At 47.1% G+C, this 21,781-nt stretch overlaps 1 protein-coding gene across 1 annotated transcript; it reads left to right on the top strand.

Annotated features, from left to right (window-relative positions):
• Positions 1-928: 928 nt before the first annotated feature.
• Positions 929-13,443, top strand: LOC144093594 (WD repeat, SAM and U-box domain-containing protein 1-like). The gene is made up of 6 exons (XM_077627146.1): positions 929-1,885; positions 1,977-2,506; positions 2,575-2,608; positions 5,560-5,709; positions 7,877-8,258; positions 9,174-13,443. The coding sequence occupies exons 1-6, from the start codon at positions 1,616-1,618 to the stop codon at positions 9,317-9,319; spliced, it is 1,512 nt and encodes a 503-aa protein (XP_077483272.1). The 5' UTR covers positions 929-1,615; the 3' UTR covers positions 9,320-13,443.
• The last annotated feature ends 8,338 nt before the right edge of the window (positions 13,444-21,781 follow it).

The following is a 21,781-nucleotide window of genomic DNA, read 5'->3' as shown; positions in this document are numbered from 1 at the left end:
TTGCTACAGTTACTCTTTTGTCTCCTGAGATTAGCCCAATGTTCGAAAAGGACTGCTGACATTCCCTGTGCTCTTGAATGAAGTTATTGTTTGCAAAAGCAGGTAGTGCTACATTATATGTTGCCTGCATTGCCACCTGCAGTTCACTATTGCTAATAGCCTGCTGGAGGAACATCTCTTGGTAAAATAGTTTGGTATAAAGTTTCTCTTTAGTTAGCTGTGTAAAAAGTTGCATGTCACCTGGCCTTTTGTATATCATCTGTCCTATGTTATCAGTTTTTTATATGACACGAAAGGTAGCAGGTAGTAAGCAAATGTTAATAAGCTTGGGTTACTGTTTTGTTGTACATAACATAATTGAATTCTGTATGAGGACGTAAGGTGCGTGAAAAAATCTTGTATAGTGAAACCTGTATGACACTCAAAAACAAAACTTATTTTGCTTTACTGTCATTCACTTATATCTTTCTTCCCATGCGGCAGTGACAACATGGCGCATATGTCAATACTTTGTAGCTATTAATGACTTCCCGCAAATAATGTAATTTTGTTTATCAAACCAAACGGCAATTGGATACAGTGTACTAGATAAATAAGCAAGAGTTTACTGCCTAGGAAACTTAGGTTGCTATATACCAGTATTATCTACAGTGTGTTTTGAACGTAACTGCTATTAAACATAGTAAGCTTCGGGAGACAAAACAAATCGTGATGATGGCAGCAAGTGAACGGCTATGCTTCCGCACGGTCTGAAGTATTAAAACAATAAAAAATAAGAGAAATACTGTATTTACTGTATTCCTCTTGCTGTTTGTGAGGAAGACGGAAGAATACCTCGTGGACATGTATTCAGGGTAAAATGCTCCTTGAACGCCGCGTGGCTAGACCATTTGAAACGTGCGAATGTTTCTCGCGGAACCCCCCACGGGCCGGCCGGGTCCGGGCCACCGCGAACAGCTGCGACTGCGCCGCGGCCTCCGGAGCATAACGAGAGATAACTTGCCTGCCTAGTGCTTTAGGTTCCTCAGACTTTTATGTGTGACTGCATGAGCGAGTGACACAATTCGTATTTAGGTGAGCGACAAACGATTCCCGCTTCTTACGTCACACGGCTCGAGACCAATCGCAACGTGCGCGCGAGCCGCTGCGGTGAACGCCTTCCTCACCTTCCTCCTGTGCTAAGCCAGCTCATCGGATCGGGCGAGAGGGCACCAAGCGCGCGGAGTCCGGTCCGACCGAAAGTGAATGAGTGAACACTCCTCACGTGGAATAATCGAGTTGGATTGCTCTGAAGTGATCAGCTGTGCAACGTATGGTGTCGCGCCGATGATGGAAGCGTATAACGAGCCCTCGCTAAGCGCAACGCTCGACCATCGTGCTCGGTAAAAAGATGTGCCGAAATCGATGTTTTAGTTCGCATGCGCCCGCGTCGGGCTGACTACGGGGCCACGCCTTCTGAAGTTGACGGACCGACACAAGTATGTGGCACGAGTGCGAATCGATGCTTGAGGCCGGACGGTGCAGCACGCAAGAAACCAATCTGACGCGGCGTGCATTGTCAATTGTACCCATGGTAGCGACGGTCGGCGTCAAACATTAGGCGCTCTCACTGGAAATGGCGACCCGCGAATGGAAGCTCCGGCAGACGCTGGAGTCGCATGCCGGTGACGTGACGGGCTGCGACTTTTCGGGCACTACTTTGGCCACCTGCTCAAATGACAAGACGGTACGAATCTGGCTGTACGAGTCGGGGTCATTCACTGAGTCGTCCGCGTCGCCGCTAGTGGGTCACAAGTATGGCGTGAACGCAGTGCAGTTCTCGCCGCTGGGCACGGCCCTCGCGTCGTGTTCCATCGACGGCAGCGTGTTCATTTGGAATGTTCAGGTGAGCCGAGTGCTGTGTCGAAGCCGGTCGTAGCTGTTTTTTTCTGCATTGTTTCGGGTGCCTGAGGGATGCTCGCTATCCAATTCGACAGAGCGGCGAGGTGCTCGGTCAGCTGCAGCACCAGAGCGAAGCGGCTCTGCGCTGCTGCAGCTTCTCGCCCTCCGGTGCGCTGCTGGCCACTGGAGGCGACGACGAGACGTTGGTGCTCTGGGACGTGGCCACGCGCTCGCTGGTGCGCGCCCTCGGCGGCCACGGTGCCCTGGTGACGGCGTGCAGCTTCTCGCCCGATGGTGCGCTGCTCGCGTCCGCCTCGTCGGCCGGAGACCTGCGGCTCTGGGACGCCCGTTACGGTCACGGCAGCTGCCTGCTGACCCGGTCCGAGGCACACGACTTGGGCGCCACTGGCTGCCACTTCAGCCCGCAGTTCGAGGCCAGTCTGGCGCACGGCACGCTGGAGAGCAGCTACCTGCTCGCGTCATGCGGCAACGATGACTTGGTGCGCGTCTGGCAGGTGCGCATGGCGCACCGCTGCAGCCTCTGGCCCCAGTGGATGTTCGAGGGGCACTCGGGGAACGTCATGTGCTGCCGCTTTGCCCCCGGCGGTCAGCTGCTAGCCTCCAGGTGCGTCGCGCCGCCCCGGCATGCGCGCGGACACGACATGTCTTACATTTTCTCGCCCTCGTGCGCAGTGCCGGGGACAAGACCACCATGCTGTGGGATGTGGTGAGCTGGCCTCGCATGTTCCAACTTTGCACGTCGCCGATCAGAACTGAGTGTGCAGCGTCAGTGGCTAGTTAGTGTCATCCTACAGTGGCAGCTGTTCCAAGGGAAGCTGCTTGCACCTTAGTGTTGTGCTGATTATTTTAACTGTTCATTTCTCTTGCATGTCAGGGTGCACCTAGGGGTCTGCTACACGGTGGGGTTTTGGTTCAGCCTTCTGCTGCTTTCTTAGATTAGGCACTTGCCAATTTACGCACCAGCTGGTACCAAAGGCATGCATGCCCACATTTTCATTGCATGTTTTCTGAGGTGACATTTACTATTGCCGACAAAAGTCTTGAGGGTCCACAAAGAGTGAGGCTAATATGCAATGCATGATAAGTCTTGCCGTGTTTCACAGTCGTAAAGTGACTCCTGCTCATGACTCTCTGGTAGGTTTCCATGACTGCAGAAAACCACATGCTCTGCCGTTCACATTTCATTTCAGTCTTGTTGTGCGCATTCAGTTTATTGGTTCTTTACACCATATACTTGTTCCATATACTTGTTCAGCAAGAACAGGAGCTTCTCAACAGCTTGGACTTTACTGGTAAAAAGTTCTTTGTTATTGGTTTGCATTGTTGTTGTGGTATTGTGAGCAAAAAAGGCAATTCAGCTGCTGCAATGCCGATGATTTGAAGTTTGCAGTAAAAAGGCTATCACTACTCATAAGTTTATGGTGCTAACATTTCAAGCAAGAGGCAAGTTTGGGAACTTTTCAGCTCCTCCTCATTGTTTGGGGGATATTAGAGACCTACTAGTGTAGATGTATACAGGATTATCGGATGCCTCCTGCACTTGTGCAGTGGCAGGGGCGGGGCCAGGTGGGCACACTACACATGCGAAGCTGGTGCATCGTAATCCGGTATACGTCTGTACCAGTATATCTCCATCTGTGCGAAATCTCTCTATTTTCGGACACTGGATATAAATGGCGGAATTTCATTCTGTCCCTCTCGGTCCATATTCTTTTTTCCTTCGTCTCTGTGTTCCTTCACTGTTACCACCTGTTATGTAATGACCAGACTAGCCTGGTAAAATGCTATAGCAATTGCAACCAACATTTTTGAGGTTTCAGATACCCTGCACTTCTTTCGGGCATCTCAGACATGCACCGCAGGTCTCTCTCTGACTGCAGGATGCAGTTGGAGTTGATACAGGTTCGTGAACATGCTGAGAAAACAACCCGTTGACTTGGGACACAAGAGGGGAGACAACTCATTCTATCATCTGTTGTATATTGCATTGAGCAAAATTTTTAAAGAGCTCTTGAGGTTCTCTTTGCCTTTTATTACTCATTGCTAAAAACTGTGAACCTCAAGATCTTAAATACGACTTGCATCCAAGTTATAGGCTAGGTTTTGTGGCTAAATGAAAGTTGAGACAAAACCACGGCAATAGGTACAGTCAGACGTACTTGAAAATAATCTAGATGGGTTTATTTTTTGCTTTCTCTCAAAGCTGTTTTTTCATAAGTTGGTTGGAACCTTCATTGTGATATGTCCCTAAGAAAAATAAATGCAAATATTGTTTAGCTCTTGTGATTTTACAGCTACTTTTTAAAAAAGGGCTACATATTTTCCTAATGATTATTTGTATGCACACATATCCTGAGGCTAATTTCACTGGCACTACCACTTTAAGACTATACTGAGAAAAAATAAACACATACCACCAGTGTTGCATGCCCACATTAATGCCATAGGCACACTGCATGCTGTAGGGAAGTATGACTGTCAGATAATTGACAACAGGGAACTGCTGTGTTCTGAATGCTGATACTAAGCTCGAATGCCCGTGAGCCTTTTGCATGCTGTTTCATGCTTCAAGCTATTGTTTTTAAGCAGCATCAGTGTGTAGCTTGACATGAGCTGGTGTTGTGGTTTTAGAAGCCGTAATTTCGATTCTGGTACTTGCATGGCAGCTCTCGTGAGACTGGTGTTGTCTCCTGGATTGCAATAAATCTTCAAGGGTAACAGGGGAGCTGCTTCCCAGGCACAGTGTTGCAAGTTATTGGTAGCAACATTGCCAATGCTTGCACACAATACGTTACTGGTGCTTTTGTAGGACAAACAGGCATTGAGTAAATTTCTTTGGGATTAAAAAAATGTGGCTGTCATCAGTGCTGACAGCTGCAATTGCAAAATATACAATGTGGTTTGACCAGTGGCGTAGTTGCTGTTCTTTTTTTTTTTGCTTCTCAAGGAAGTACTTTCAGCCTGTTTCTTTAAAACAGATTTCATTTAGTGCTTGACAGTTACCTAGCTGGGAGTAGGTTGCATGAATGTTAGGCTGCATGCATGAGGTGTACTCCAAGAGCTGCAGCGAAGTTAGAATTCAGTCTCGTGATGTTTCCTTTTGATTACAGCATGCGTGAAATCTGTTTTGCCGAAGGTACTGCGCTAGGTACTGTGTTGTACAGGCTGTAGGAGAAGTCAGGAACAAATGCTTGTTATTCCCAGAGACTTCTTCATGGCACCAAGCAGTATATTATTTTCCCCATTGGCAGTAAGGTGTTTAGAACAGGGCTTCATAATATTTCTAGCCTTGGGGTGCCTCAGCAGCTCTCAGAAGTTGCAGAGGAATGCCACATGTCTTGGATTCTATCCCTTCCTGCCTAACATCCATCCCAAAAAGAATGTACAGATTGGTGACCCCTCAAAAGTGTCCAAATTTAGTTAATGACTGGCCATATAGTGAATCAGTCCTTCTTTGAGCAGTTACAAAATAATTAGTCCAAAAATAAAGTGTGTGAAGGTAATGTGGGGGGGTTGGGGTGGAGAAGTGGTGAGGCATGCATGGATTGAGGTACTCGGAAAATGCAAATAGTACTCCTAGGTGCCCAGAGGTACGGGAGCCTTGTTCGAGAACCCCTGGTATAAGGCAATATCATTCCACCTATGCTGTGGCTGCAGGGCACCGGGGAGCAGCTGCAGAGGTTAACCAAGCACAGCCGCTACGTGCCCTGCTGCGCCTTTTCAAGTGATGGAGAGTTCCTAGCCACGGGCTCCAATGACCGCACCGTGGTCATATGGACCCAGGCCGACAGCAGCAGCAGCAGCCCGGTGAGTGCATTTGTCATGCAGTTTGGCTGTGCGTGGGCTTGAAGCTGAAGCCTGGAGCTGGAGTTCATGGCAATTCTTTCCCCTATTCATCCTCTTGCTCTTCTACTGCAAGTACAGGTCCTTCCAATATGAAAAAAGATGTATTTTTTTCTTCGCTTTCTTGTGATGTTTTGTTGATTTTAATTCCCGAGAGGAAAACTGTCAGAAATCAGGAAAAATGTCCTTGTCACTCATAATTGTGAAGTAATAATTAACTGAATGCTCAATCTTTGTTCCCTTTCATATTGGAGAGGCCTATACTTGTGACTTGTGATGTCATTGCTGAGAGCTGGACAGGCAGTGTCACTTGGCAGCTGTGGTGTGAAAGTTGAGGATGGTCAGTAGCAGCAGTGCAGAAGAATAAATTATGAAGGGAATTGCTGCAGAATATGGCCCCTGTGTGACTCGGGGAGACCTGGGAATGTCCTGCCCCTGAAGTGGTTTTCTCCGTTTCGGGCCACAGAAAAGTGTGTGCATTGGCAAATCTCAAGAGTCATTTTAAAACTGGCAACATGGAAAAAGCACATCCAGCACTAAAGGCATCATAGGTTTGAAGATAATTAGTTGATAGTGAGTAGTATTCTGAGGGATGAACAAGATCAGCAAGATATGATTAAAATACCAAAGGCTCTTTATTTACTTTCATTTTTTTAAAAGGAAAAAGGCGTGCCAAAAAAATACCCTTAAACGTTGATGAAACAGTCGAAAGTGTTTGTGTGGGTGGTCAGCAAATCAGGCTCCGATCAGAATTGAGAGGACACAAGATTTTCTTAGCTTCTGTTAAAAAACAGTGCATAGGGAGGTACGGTAAAACTTCATTATTTCTTCACCGGTTAATTCGAAATCTAGAATAATGCTTAGACTATCTGCGGTCCCATTATTTGTAATGTGAATTTTACCGAATAATTTTAGCCACCAGCTTGCACTGGATTGGTTAATCCAAAGACCTGAGGTGCTCTGCGGGTGCGCCCCTAGTTGGCTACAGTCATGGGAACTCATGCGAGCTCGACTGGTAAGCAGACGCAGAATCGCGCCTTTTGTAATAAGCACATGAGCCTGTACTAAGCAGCACGGTGCTTATTGCACTCTTTGATGCTTTGCGCATCATTGTGCAGACAGCGGTGGCGCTTAGACTTAGCACGTGACACGGTGACGCCACATCTGCCAAAGCTACCCTCTGCAGTTCACTGGCCCCGACAGTCATCTGTGCTCAGTCCGCACCGGCTTCTATAAAATACATTGCGCCACGTCCAGACTTTCTGGGTGACCTATGTGCACACTGTTCTCTTTGCTCCTTTTTAACCAACTGCTTCCCATTTGCGCATGGGCTGACCTGACGTTTCCCAACTTGGCCTCTGCCCTAGCACATGCCAAGATAGTCATAGTATAAAAGCGCCGGCAAATGGCGAAGAGCTTTGCCAATGACTGAGTTAGATGAGAGAAATACATGACCATGTTCTGCAGGCATTGAAACCAGTGTCAGTGTGACCAAATTTTGAGCAACCGACAGTGACGCGGCGGCGACAGCAGGCTAAATGAGCTTCCGCTGCAAAGTTAACCATGCAGCGTCGACTGTGACTTCGACTCTAATGCAGTTGGAACTACGTTTTGCGTTGACTTTCTTGTTTTGCTTTAGTTTTGAATTATTAAAAAACCTGCTTAATTGGAATATTTTACATGGCCTGGCGGGTGTTGAATTAATGAGATTTTACAGTACAGTCAAACTCGATATATCGAACTTGGTTAGATAGAATTATCCTTTGCATCGAAAAATTTCTGAGCATCGTAAAGCTACAACGTTAATGTATACGAAAATGTAAGGCTATAATAGCATGCAAAAATTAGCTGTCACATCTGATAGATCGAACTTCAGGCAACACTGAATAACTCAAGAAGCTGGCTTTCCCTCAACATATCTCTTGGTGGTGGAAAGAAATTGGGTTTTATGGTTACCTTGTTAATGACACAGCTAATCCTGATGTTAAAGTCAGCATGCATATTGTAATTACTGTGTGGCCACAGCCAGAAAATGGTAAGTGCGGTCTACAATGCAGCTACCCTCTGCAAGCCTAAATTTAAAGTGTGTGTTCTTTTTAAAGCCATGTTTGTCTGTTGAACGCCGTTACAGGGCGAGGGCCATGAAGAGAAGCCGAAGCCACAGCCGCAGCCACAGCCAAAGGAGGGGGTAGGTGTGGCGGCCGTGGGCCGGTGGTCGGTCGACCAGGTGGGTGAGTGGCTAGAGGGCCTGGGCATGGGCCAGCACCGAGCGGCCTTTGAGGAGCACGCCATCGATGGTCAGGAGCTGCTGCACCTGACCCACGAGGGGCTCAGCAATGCCCTGCACGTGGACGCCCTGGGCACGCGCGCCCGCTTGCTGCGCGAAGTGCAGGCCCTGAAGCACCCGCTGTGGCGACACCTGCCCCCGGCGGGCGAGGAAGATGCTGCCCTGCCCGAGGAGCTCTTCTGCCCCATTACCCAGGAGCCCATGCGGGACCCCGTTGTGGCTGCAGGTCAGTGATTTCTTCAGTGCACAGTCCAGAACGAAAAAAAAAAAGCATGGACTGACAGAAATGCTACTGACACGCTCACGGGACAGTGCTTGTGCGAACACACTCCAAAACTGATTTGCTGTGAAATATTGCAAACTGTGTATGACTTCCTTAGATTTTTTTCATACTGTGAATTTCAGAGAATGCTGGGCAGAAATTCCATAAGGTGGAGGAAATTTGTAGTAAAGGAGTAATTACTCACTAGCATTCACCCGAGCGTAACCAGACTGTTACAAAGGAAAGGTATACAGCTTCCACAGAAACTTTGTAGTTGAAGAAAAATTCGTCCTGGTCGAGGGTTCGAACCGGGGACCACCGCCTGACCCAGGCAGTCGTTCTACCAGCTGTGCTTGTTGATCAATTCCCTTTCGCCCTACCGTATGCTAGCTATCCCAGTTGGCACAGTTAGTGAAGCAACTGCCCTGGGCAGGCGATGGTCGCGGGTTCAAACTCCGGACCAAAACAAAGTTTTTTTCAACAATTAAGTTTTTGTGGAAGCTGCATAGCTTTCCTATGTAGCCATATGGTTGAACTTGGGTAGATGCTAATGAGTAATTGCAGTTATTGCAATTTAGGAAACTCTTGGGAAACGTCGAAAAAGGAAATAAAGAAAAAGTGAGCTATTGAAATGGACCAGAAAGAATAGTACTACAGTGTGCACTGAATAAGATCAGGTAGAAGATGGGGAGGGGAGGGGTGGTGGTAGTTCGGGTGCTGTGGTATTATGTTGTACATTATCACTTGTTTTACACTCATGGTTACTTAGAGATCTGTACTTGTTGTGCGGCAGCATTGAACTATCGATCATTGCCACCCACTAAGCCATGCTGCGTTCCTCTAGGAAGAGCGTAATGGTTCTGGGCTCTGACTGTGCAGACGGTTACAGCTACGAGCGGACAGCCATCAACCGCTGGCTAGAGAGTGGAAAGGAGACTAGTCCCATGACCAACGAGCCCTTGGAGCACACGATGGTTCTGCCCAATCGCACCCTGCTGCTGCTGATCCAGAAGTACCTGCGCTAGAGGCATGCCTGAGTGGCGTCCACAGGCATCGCCTGCACGCGTTCGGGTAACCACGCACTGGGTGTGATGTGTGCTGCAGTTGATGAGTAAGTGGCAGTGTGTTGCAAGGAAGTGTTTCTCTTAAACAGCTTTTGGGCTGCTTGTCTTTGTGCATGCCCAAGGTTTCAAATTAACATAGATGAGTTTAGACCCTTTGTGCTATTGTTAGGCTGGCTTCACCTCAATGGTGGGTGCCCTCCTAAAGGCAGAAACAGCTAATCTTTAAAATGAAATATGTAACTATTTTGTTTTATGAAGCACAACATGTCAGCGTGGTTTTCATGGCAATAACACCTACACCTGTCAAGCTGGATACAACTCAAGATCAAAACAGCAACTCAAAGGGGGCCCTTCCAGCCAATGGCTCTAGTGTATTGCAATGATGTCATGGTAAACTGCCCTGTACCTGCTAGTATAGCATTGCAGATAGCTAGCAAGTGCAGGGTGGTAGAGTGTATGTTAAGTCAATTCCACTGGCTGGAGGGCCTCCTTTGATGTGCATTTTCCACTTCTTTCTTGAGCAAGTAATTTGTGGTTTGTGGGGGTTTAACATCCCAAAGCGACTCAGGCTATGAGGGACGCCATAGTGAAGGGCTCCGGAAATTTCGACCACCTGAGGTTCTTTAATGTGCACTGACATCGCACAGTACATCGGCCTCTGGAACTTTGCCTCCATCGAAATTCGACCACCCTGGCAGGGATCGAACCCACGCCTTTTGGGTCTGAGCAAGTAATTTGATCATGCATACAAGCCAACTATAGTTTTGCGTTTTTGGCACTTTATCCTTGATTAACTGTTGGCTAGTTCTGCGATTATTGGTGCGCCAATGTTTATGTACTTTGACGTGCAACATCGGGAGGTGGAATGTGCCACTGCACAATTTTTGCATTGCGTTTCTTGATAACCCAGGGACTGAGAGGCATGCTTTCAAAGCTGCAGTTGAAGTCTTTAAAGGACATTCACCTTATGGGATAGCAGTATGAGGTACATTTCCTTTATTTCGTGAGACACAGGCAGAGAAGTTGCATCCCACCTGCTTTTTAACATTGGTACCACCTAGCCATTATTAAGGCGGAAATTAGTGTGGGGAAACCAACTTGGCAATTGCAGAAAGGGTCAAATGTAACACAGCTAGTTACGTTTAGTGTTTTGAGGTGGATTTCTTTCTTCACTGATATCATATCCTTAGTACCAGGAAAAAACTCAGATGTTGCATGTAACATTATCAAGAGAGAAAGAAGTTTAGAGTGATGGTGAAGAGGGTTAGTGTTTGTTGTGTGACTGCATTGCATCCATTCCTTCATGAGATGTGTTTTATAGTGAATCCACATGCTCCTGATCTGTATGAGTTTCAGGACAGCCAAGGCCTTTTTATCGAGCAGCAATAGCACGTGCATTTGGCAGACTCTAGGAGAGAGTGTTGTGCGGTGAAATGTGATGGTGCCACAAATCTTTTGATGCTACTTTTAAGGTAGGGTTGCAGTAAAATACTGCATTTTACCAAGCTGTGCAGGGGCACGCACGTTGCTCTGGTCTCGTTAATAAACAGAAAAGTAGCTGCATTTTTGTGTATAGCATGGCAAATGTGCACATTTGGTTACTGCTTATGTTTTTGAACTGGCACTTGCTGCATAATAAAGTTCGCATTCCACTTATTTGCTGCCTGTCAGTTTATAGCAGAGTGCTGCTGATTGAATCTTATTGCTGGCTTGTTTGCCTGTAATAAACATTTATTTGTAGCCTTTCCCCATGGGCGGTATCTGTTCTGCTGTAGCCATCGTGTGTGTTAAGCTGCAGTTTCCTGTGATGCCAGTTTTTTTTTTTTCTCAACTTGCCCTTGCCCTACTGAGAAGAGCAGCCCACAAGTGGCATGCATTTCATGAAATGTGGGATTTTTACAGTACTACTAGGCTGCTAGTCCAAAGTACAATAGACCTTTAAGGGCTGCAGTTATCATTTGAGCAGTTGACCACATCATCTCTGCACAAGGGAATTCTTTCATTTAGGTAATACTGAACTGCTGCAGACAACTTATTGGAGCGACTACTCTTAGTGAGCCCTATGCGCTGCGTATGGTAAGATATGCAACTATGTATGTAAGTGGGCACCTAGGACCTGTCTTGCATTACATTACTGATAGGATAGTGCACGTGATGCTGCTAGCTATGTAGCACGTGGGTGGGAAATTGCAGAAAAGAGAGGTAGCTGGCTGCTTGCAACATTGCAAGCATCCCAACTAGTGCTAGTGTCAGAGTCCATTCCATTGTCCTCTTTGTTTATTACCGTGGTACCTTGTACCTGTTATGTACCTATTACCTATTGTGTGCAGTTCTGCAGTATAGTGCAATGTAGGCCATAGTTTTATGGGTGCTGCTACGGCAGGTGTTTGTGCCAGTGCTAGAATTGTGTTGTTTTGTAATGGTACTCTGAGTCAGTCCCTCTTTGTACAAGGTTTAGCAAAGTCCTCAACGTCGTTGCCATTCCCTTTACCCTGACACCACACGTCTTTAAGCAAGGTGTTAAGTGTGGTGTTACTACTTAGTCATTCAGAATAAATTTATTTTAGAATCATATTAAGGCCCTAGAGGTGATCTCTTTTTGTGTTTGGTCCTGACGCAGTAAGAGCAGAGTGAGTACACAAAAAACGAGGCACCACTAACAGAAGAGAATTCACTGAGAAAGTGGCCTAGATTTGGATGTTGCTGCCATCATATTGAGTCATGCCTCAGGCCATTCGAGCGAGCTTAACTTGTGGTAAGATCGATTAGCACACAGCCATTCCTCTTGAATGCCAATAAGCATAATTTTTTGGCATTTCCATGTTTAAATCCTGCATTGACAGGGAAATTGCATGGAGCCATTGATGCAGACTTCATTTGCATGAGAACTCACTGCGCCTTTGGAGTGCTTTTTTTCTTTTTAGGTTTGATTTGCTAATAGCTGGGACTAGTGCTTGTTTTGGGTTGTGATATTTTCAGTCCTAGCAGTACGCATATCTTCATCTGCTGCATAGTTAAACCCAAACAGGCACTACTCCATGAAACAAAGTTTGGTGCAGCAGCACAGGAGTTGTGTAATTTTGAGCTGCAGTGATGCATGTCATTGTTGGTTCCTTATCGCCACCACTGAAGAGGGTTTGAATACTGTCATCGGTGCTTGCACAATTTGGTGTGCACTAGTTTCCATCTGTGACTGAAAGCCAAAAACAGATGAGAGTGAAAGGAGTCTGAGGCTTCTGTTATTTGCACCTTTCGTTCTCCACTTGCAGCCTGAAACATTTTCTTATTGCATACAGCTTGCTTCACATACAACAAGCGTTTATGGGTAACAGAACTTGGGGTCCAGTTGACACACCGTGTGAGTACACCGGCACAAGTAAGAATACTGAGTGATCTGTATCGAGAACATGATGGCCTTTTTCTGCAGTGGTTGCTTAGCTTTTATGCTGCTGTGAATGCTCATTTTTGTTCATTGTTTATGCAATTAAAGTGATATATGTTTTATCTGACTACTGTTTTGTTGACACTATGTGCTATATGGCAGAGTTTTAGTGGATTTAATGCTGTTAATCAAGAAAAGCTTCAAGCATGTTCTGCAACAGGGCAACCGTCCGCAACTGTCTTCCTTGAATAAAACAGGGATTCTACGACTGAAAAGTTGTTTGCAGTTTTCGACAATGGGCCACAGAATCTGTTTGGGCTTGTGTATTGTTGATGATGTTGACAGTAATATAAATGTAAGTATTGACAATAGGCCTGTGGTTTTGAGCACCATTTGTAAAACTCTTGCTTCTTTTAAATACTAAAGAGCAGAACATGAAACTTGTACACCCAAATCTCTTCGTGAGTAAAGTTGCTGTATAGCAGTGTTCAAGATTTTCCAGGCAGCTTTACATGTCATTGAGCGGCCCGTTGGGCCTGCTGTTGCAGTCCTCATTATTAGGGGAGCGCTATCATCTCAGTTAAGGTGACGTAGAAACCTTTGAAAAGCACTGCACTTTAATGAAAAGCCCTGTACTTTAACTCTGCACAGTTGAATACCCGGCATTATTTGTAAACATTTTCAATAAATTTTTACCCAGTTATGTTTTTTGTGGCTGTTTTCACATATGCCTGTGGTTTCGCTGGTGCATACAGCACTTTCAGCAAAGGTTAAACAAATTTTAGAAAGTAGGCTTTTTGAACTATAGAGCTTATATGGAGCTATAGGCTTGTGCATCATTGTAATACCAGTGTTGACATCAGAGGAAAGGTGAATCATGTCAACTAGTGAGGTGGTTTACTAGATTCTAATAGTCAGCTATTGAACTATTATAATCAGGCGGCGAGTAATGGCAGTAGCAGTTTTTACATTTTGGAACAGGCAATTAGTTGCAGTGCCGTGACAGAATTTTGCACACTTCTTGCATGGTTTGAAAAATCTCGTGCCTGCAGTTGCGAGCACGGCGTTGCCCACCAGTGAACGTCACTTCGTTGCATGTGTGCCACGAAGTGACGTTCTCTGATGGGCATTAATACCCATTTAGTGGGCCGGCGTCGTTGTGCATCACAGGCGCACTAGTTTCGAATTTCGCGAGACATGGTCAAAATTGTGGAGCCACAGCGCCAAGGCTAATTGCGTTCTCGAAATAGTAAAAGCTGATATGGCCATTACTAACGGCCAGCTACAATTGTCCAATTGCAGCCAGGCACCGAAATGTAATAGTTAATAAGTTAACTATTAAAAATTAGTAATAATCTTACTGGTTATCATTAACTTTTTTTGTGATGTTAACAAGCACAGGTATTGTAAATTCCGTTGTGGTTCACCTTTGCTGAAACAGCTTATATATATACAGAGAGGAAAATGTATGCACTCCCTCCAGTGCTGCCCGCAAACCTGGAACTCCAGGCCGCCTTTTAATGATCGCATTGTGGTAACTGCCCGAGACCTCCACGTTGGCATCTGTCCCCGTTACTGTTTACCTGCTGGACTTTTGGAGCACCCCATGCCATGCGCTCACAAATGCAAGACTGCGTAGAGTCTCGCAAGGTCCTCGCACCGTGCGTATACACTATACAACGAATCAGCATTGATCAATAATGACCCAAGAAAATGCAAGTGTCTGCACTGCCCTGCACGACTTAATATCGTGGGGCTGCTGTATGCAGAGCATGCATGGGTTTTTATACTGCCCCATTTTTCCACGGTTGGAGAGATTGCTTGCCAACAGTGCTGATTGAATAGAAGCTGTTTACTCATTTGGAGATTCGAAAAGGAGAGTATCCAAAAGGAGCTGGATTTTAGCAATCGTGACCTGAAAAAATTGAATTGGGGTGTTGCGATGAAATACATGAGCAGAATGTGCTTTTCGAACGATGGATTTTATTTGATGTTTTTTTCCTTTTATCGCATCTCATTGCCTGAAAGTTTAGCCACGTAATTTCGCTTTACGATGGCTGACTTTTATGGCTTGCTAATGATTTGATGTTTTACATTTGCTGCATTTACACTTCGGTATACTTTGGCTGGCTTTATGGCTGGTTAATGATTTTTTTTTACATTTGTTGTTTACACATTTCGCCTTACTTGGCATGCCCCGTTGGATCGATTGATGATGTGTGCTTATTACCGGCGCCGCTTGCTGGGGGCATCTCTGCGCCCGCCGATGTACACCGACGCTGATTTTCACTGTCTTCTATCATCGGGAGGCGATTTTAGCGCTAGGCTCGCTGCAGGCACCGAAGGCCTCACTCAGTGGCCACGCAAAAACGTACGCTGGCATTTTCACCTAATGGCACTCTTTCTACTTATGCAGTAAAATGCATACGAAAAAAAAAATCAAAGTACAGCATTATGGTTAAATGATTTTCGAATCAGACATTATTGAACTAGGGCCAAGAAGCTAGGAAGTGCTTTTAAAGGCCCTGAAAGATGTGATAATGTTTAAGCTAGCACCAGGTAGCTGACACGCATCAGAGCACAATGAGTTAGGTGTAAAACAATGTGGTATGACTTGGATAACTTCGGGTAATAGCATTTGCAGTGTTGGATATAAAATTAAGGACCGGGCATGGCCTAAACTGGTTTAGGATAATCTGAGAATGGTTTAAGAATCGGCAGACGATGATGCTGAGCTTGTACCGATGTCAGTGAAACAAATTCTGGGATGTGTGTCTGCCATGTTTATGAGCCATCGTTTCCCGCAGTTTGGAAACCATGTCCTTTCAACATGCGATATTTGGTTGCTTCAAGCACAGCGGAAAGAAAATGACAATTTCTCTATATGGAATGTACTAGAGGACCACTGCGAGCGAATGAAGGCGCTTAGCACAAAGCAACGGCCCTTGCGCAAGGCTCACAGTAAACATGCCAACTTCGACTGCGAGAACTGCAACCATCGGGTCCATAGCGCACACTTCATTATAGGTAAATTTGCAGTTTCGACTGCCGACGTGACAGGTGAAACGAGGATAGGTTCCTTGTGCAAGTTGACTGCGTTGAAAGGGGGAGCTACCCGAGTAATTAGTTTGAGGAGACTAAACCCGACTGGGCCCTGCCGCCTCCTTTTGGGTACTGCGCCAAGCATGATTCTGCACGCCGCGGGTGAAAGTTTTCGGCAAGAACGTCGCCATGTTGTCCATGTGGCATGTATAACGTTTATTGTGCTGTTTCTGGGTACCAGAAGGAGGAAATGGTAGGAATGCTGTAAAGTTCTTTATTGGGTGGCAACAAGACACTTCTCGTAATGCTCTGCTGCTGGCCACGCTGCATGCACATAGAAGGGAGTTAGAAGAGATGTGAAAAGGTGGAAAGAAAAGACACGCGCCGCACCAAGCGCGTCCACCGAAACAATGAGAACTGCTTCAGCAACAGATACTCCTGTTTCCATCCTCCCCTTCGGTTGTGCTCATGCTGGTGAAAGCACTGCTGCTGTAAGCACTGCTGCTGTGACCGAAGGAAGAAAGAAAATGCACGGGCCTGCCGACTGGCTCCAAGTGAGCCACTATTGCTGCTGTGTACATACAGATGGGATTATGAAGGGAAGTTAATAAGTTGAAGGTCACTGAGCATATCAAGGTTACAATCCGGCATTTTGGAAGCCAGAGTTACTGATCATTTCAAGGTTACAATTCGACGTTTCCCAAAACATCGAATTGTAACCTTTGACATGGTCAGACCTTCAACTTGTTCCGTATCATGCCTGACCAAATGAACTTTCGTCGTACCCTAGACTATACGAAGGGAAGCACTGGAAGAAAGGACCAGCATGTTGGCAACCGCATCCGCCGAACCAACAACGATGGCTGCTTCGGCAACAGATACCCCAGTTCCTCACACCGTCGCATTGTGCCGGTGCTAATGCCATTTCTCCCGCAAAGGGATGGACGGTGCGTTCCTTTGACCCAGTGTCTGGAAGCGATATAGGTTCGCCTAACGGCCGCTGCGCTCGCACATGGCCTCCGTTGCTTCTTACGGACGCGTAACATTCACCACCGGTACATAGATGCCGTACTGTACTTGAAGCAGTCTACGCAGCTGCTTAAACGGCAGTATAGGGCAATCAAGTACTCATGGTGTTGAGGGGCGGAAAGTTGGGCAGTTTTGGCAGATGCACATACTGACGTGTTCAAAAGTACGTAATCTGGCGGTTGCATGGCTGGCTGCTCTTGTGTCGCCTTTGGGCGTTTAATCCAAGCTTGAGCACCACGCATCGAAACGATATGCCTCTAGATGAAAACGCTCACCTTCCTGGTCTATCTGGGCAGTAGACGCTCAGAATAGTGTTGGCGTAAGTAAGTTTAACCGAAGCTCTAGTGTTATACATTACTTTCGCTCCAAGCGGCTTTAGCCGACTTCCAAGCAACTACCAAATGCGATTTCCTGGTTGGCAGCCAACCTGGTGACCAGTCGTGCTTGGCCCACGGTCGGCCCAATACCACGTTGGTTTGAAGCCATCTAGCACTGCTGGCCTAAGTACGTGTTCCGGACTGAATGCCCACTACATTCATAAGGCGCTATATTGGGCCGCCTCAGAGGCCAACTGGGCTCAAATGAATGCTGTACAAATTCAGTAGCCGTTTTCATTCACATTACACTTCAGAATGAACTGTTCATTTTGATTAACAGTTGGGTTAGTGCTTTAGGAAGATTTACTGATGGCTGCACAGAACCCTTTCTCTTGAATTTTGTGAATACATTGGCTAAATGTGCTGAGTAAGCTCGTTCTGATCTGAATTCGAACGTATGTACTCTGACGCATGGTGTCTCGCAATGGCGGACATGGTTGTTGCGGTTCGCAGCTTTGGTTTTCCGACCTCTCTTCTGAAATTTGTTTTTGCACACGAAAGGCTAGTGTATTTTAATGCGTTCACATTGTATGTCGGAAAAATCTCTGTCCGATGCCTCGTTTGGCAGGTAACAAAGTGGAGAGTCAGGGTAGAGGGAGGACGAAGAGGATGGAAGGCGACGGGTGGAAAAAGTGTAGAGGGAATTTCCGTGGAGGAAGAGGGAAGATGAGAGAGAGTGGGAGGTGGTGGGAGACGCACAGTTGAGAGGTGGTGCGACGAGTCACACTGATTGCTGGACTGGATCGGAGTGAAGCGGGAGTACGGTGTGTCACAGGGGGATTGTCGGACTAGATCACACCACCTGCTCGCACGGTCTGAACCCGTTAGCAGCAGCTGCTGCTCCGTCTGGGGAGAACACTAATGCTGTTGCACTCGGCCGCATCAATCGGATTGATCGCCTTTTTTTTTCATCCATTAACTGCAGCATGCTCATTGTGGCGTATTTTCCCAGACCATGCAGGCGCGAACCACGGTCGAAGGTTGGCAAAGTCGGCGATGCGTTGGCTGATGAATGACTGGCCTAAGACCATTGTCAGTCTCCAAGCTCGGGCCAGTCGTTTGCATCTTTAATGACCCTCAGTCGGAAGTACTTTCTGTCGCGTTTTGTGCTGCTCACTGTCATTGCTGGCATATTTCGTCAACGTGTGGACTTCTGAGCGGACGTTGCGAAAGAGCACTGTCGGAGTCAAACCCTCGCAGACGTGATCTGAGCTGTTCAGCGCGAAAATGCGATTCCTGGAGCCCGTATAGCGATGTCGGTTACTACTGCCGATAAGCTAGCGCTGCCGCGCTCCTACACAGAAGCTGCACTGGACTCGCTTGTTCGCTTTGATACTGACACTTTGATGCCTTCTACTGCTGTATCGGCCCCTCAAGGAACTGGCTTTGTAGATTATTTAACACCCTCTGCTCCAACGTCAACGCCAGCACAGGATGCAATTTCTGTCCTGAAGCAGAATATTGATCCAACCTTTGCAGGTATTTGGTCCGGTGACGTTTTGTCATACCCGTCTTGGTGTTACAGTACTGGCTCCAGATCGTAGCTCGGTTGGCAACTTGAAAGCGACGGCTGAGGCCAATTTTATCACACGTGCGGCGATCACTATGCGTGTTGCTGAAAAAAGAAAACCACAAGTTCGCATATCTAGTGTTGACCTCACTTTCAGGCACCTTTGGTTGATGCCCTCAAACGGGCGCTGAAAGGGGCTCTTATAAAGTTGCGGTATGCCTGGGATGTTAAAGGAAGCCCTTCACGAACATCCTTCAGCAAGAGCTTTTTTAATGCGCTTTGTAGAAGCTGGGTTATCCATGGTCAAAATTTGAATTTCAGCGTCTTCGCGTTTTTCGCACACGTGTCACTTTTTGCACGCTGAAAGGTCGACGTGCGCGGGAATTCCTGGGGGGGGGGGGGGGGGGGGGGAAGCTTCCTGATGCGCCGGAACGACGCGGCTTACAGCCGCAGCCATAGTAGCTGCATGACGCTTGAAATAATCTAACCAATAGCCATCTCTGAACTGGCGCATGCAGAAGCGTTCGACGGAGAAAGGGTATGAGCATATGAAAAAGTCGCCGGAAAGGGCTCGCCAACTTTCGCGCGCCGAAGTTGGTTGTGTGCTGCGTTTATAAGTGTATTATCTGGTTCAAGTGTTCATGACACGCAGTGCACTGATTGAGCGAGTTGATGTGCTCTTCTCAGAAGGTGTTTCAGAGTGCCTCGAATTCCCGCAACGCGGATCTCAGCCTTAATCCAGAGACATGTTAAATCCGGGTCTGCTCTCGTGTACATGGGGGGCTTGTTCCGTTTTGGCGTTTTCCGTTTCGGATTAGGAAAAAAAACAACTAATATATCGACCTCGTCTCGTCACTGGCTGGGCGGCAGTGCTTGTTTCTGAGAATATTTATGTTTCAAAGTACACATATACCACCTCTTGAGGTTACTGTTGTCGCGCTTGTCCTGTTCGTAATGACCCTACTGAGATGCTTTGCGCTCCCTACTGAGATGCTTTGCGCAAAGTGTGGCAGTTCTCATTTCTTGCTTTCTCCGTTTTGGAGACGCAGTAGTAACGTGTGCGGAATGCCGGCGCTCGGGTCACGAGTCTTATCCTACTGGACATCTCCATTGCCATGTTCTTTGGGCACGGGTCGAGCGCATTCGCGGCCGCACTAATTATGGATCATAAAACTGCTCGCCGCAGCTCTCCTGTTCAAGCTGCGATGTCCGTTGCTTCTTTAGTAGCACTGCTGGGCGCATTTTCCGATTTCCGGCATACGCACGTACGGGCGTCACTGAAGCCTGCTTTGTGGCAGGCAGCCCACCTACCCACCGGGTTGTGGGCAACCTGCCAGGTGTGCACCTGAGTGAAGGCCTTTCGAAAGGCCTTTGCCCAGGTCTTTACCAAAGGGACTTTAGTGTGAAGGCCTTCATGGTAAATGCTTTCCGGGACCAGGCCTTCATCTGGGGGAAGGCCTTTAGCCAGGTCTTTACCCAAAGGCCTTTAGGGTGAAGGCTTTCATGGTAAATGTTTTCCGGGTAAAAGTTTTAGGTCAAATGGCTTTATCTCGTAAGGACCTTAGAGCCCACCCTAACTACAGTGCTACGTACGCTATTCCGCGCCTAGCCATGCTGGACCATCTGTTATTTCTTTTTCTACAACTGGCTGCTCTGGCGGGGGCATTTTCTTGTTTTAGTTTTATTTTTGTCACAGCAGCTACCTTCCTTCAGGCTGTGATCTCTGAGTGTCACTACTTGTTTTCTGCATCGTTCGTAGTCCCAAATTGTCACCTGCCTTGCGTGTTCTCTTGTCCCTATAAGTGGAAACTGGCCAAGTTTGTTGGGTTTTCGTTTAACTTGGCTTTTTCCACCTTTTCCTTATGGCTGCTATCAAATGTTTTGAGACTAAACACCAAGCGGGTGGCATCTGCGTTGATTAATATAATGGTGGAGCACAGTGTCGTTCTGGCTGCTGTTTCAGATCTCTACAGATACCATGGGTCTATTCCTAACGTTCCAACTCCATATCATGCGTTCGCTAATGCTGAACACCCTCCGTGCGCTGTCTTTGGACATGGAATAGGTTTTGATTATTTCCCCATTTACATTTCCCGTTGTTTTAGCTATACGCTGTATGGTTACCCGCGCATCTTTCCTTCTTGCTGTATATGCCGGCCCTCATGTCTCATTTTCCTTAATTCTTGATGACCTGACGAAATCTATCGCGCGCTGTCACATGTTGCTAACCATCCTGCCTGTGGGTTCTGGAACTGCGGATGCTCGCGGATCCAAACATATGCACACGGCTGCACGGTCAACGATCCATCTTCCCCGCCTACATTTGTCAGAGTATGCCTCCACCTGGATTCATGCTACGATTTTTTCTGCGATGCATGTATAGTTTGGCGTGGATGGTCCTGGATGCTGACGTCCCGGCGGATCATAGTGTCTTGCTTGTTTACATAAGTGGTTTCCCGGATGCTCATCATCATCATCACCAGCCTGACCACTCCCACTGGAGGGCAAATGCATCTCCCATGTCGCTGCAATTAACCCTGTCATTTGCCAGCTGCGGCCACCGTATCCCCGCAAACTTCCTACTCTCATCTGCCCACCTAACCTTCTGCCCCTGCTACGCTTGCCTTCTCTTGGAATCCGCTCCGTTACCCTTTAGGACCAGCGGTAATTTTGCCTTCGCATTACATGCCCTGCCCAACCTCATTCCTTCCTCTTGATTTCGACTAAGATGTCATTAACCCGCTTTTGTTCCCTCACCCACTCTGCCGGATGCTAATCACTTCAAACTCACTGTGGCAGGCAAAGAATGACCGATCAGTCATTTGGCCACAACCCCCTGATTTGACCACATTCAGGGGGTGGGAATTCGCTCTTCTTCTGCCTTTGAGGCCTGCTTTGATGCGTTTTACCGAATGTTTCACCGCAAGCTTACAGGTCATCAGCGCGCAGGAAATAAGGGGGCCGGTCTCGGCCTGAGGAGTTTTAGTCGGCCAGAATGCTCCGGCCAATCATCTACCGACCAGTTTTGAAGTCTTGGAAGTGGACCCGTTTACGCTTAGCGGGAGGCGATTGCTGCGATGCTA

This window comes from Amblyomma americanum, chromosome 6, assembly GCF_052857255.1.
Source record: "Amblyomma americanum isolate KBUSLIRL-KWMA chromosome 6, ASM5285725v1, whole genome shotgun sequence".
NCBI lineage: Eukaryota > Metazoa > Arthropoda > Arachnida > Ixodida > Ixodidae > Amblyomma > Amblyomma americanum.
This window is presented reverse-complemented; position numbering and strand designations above follow the sequence as displayed.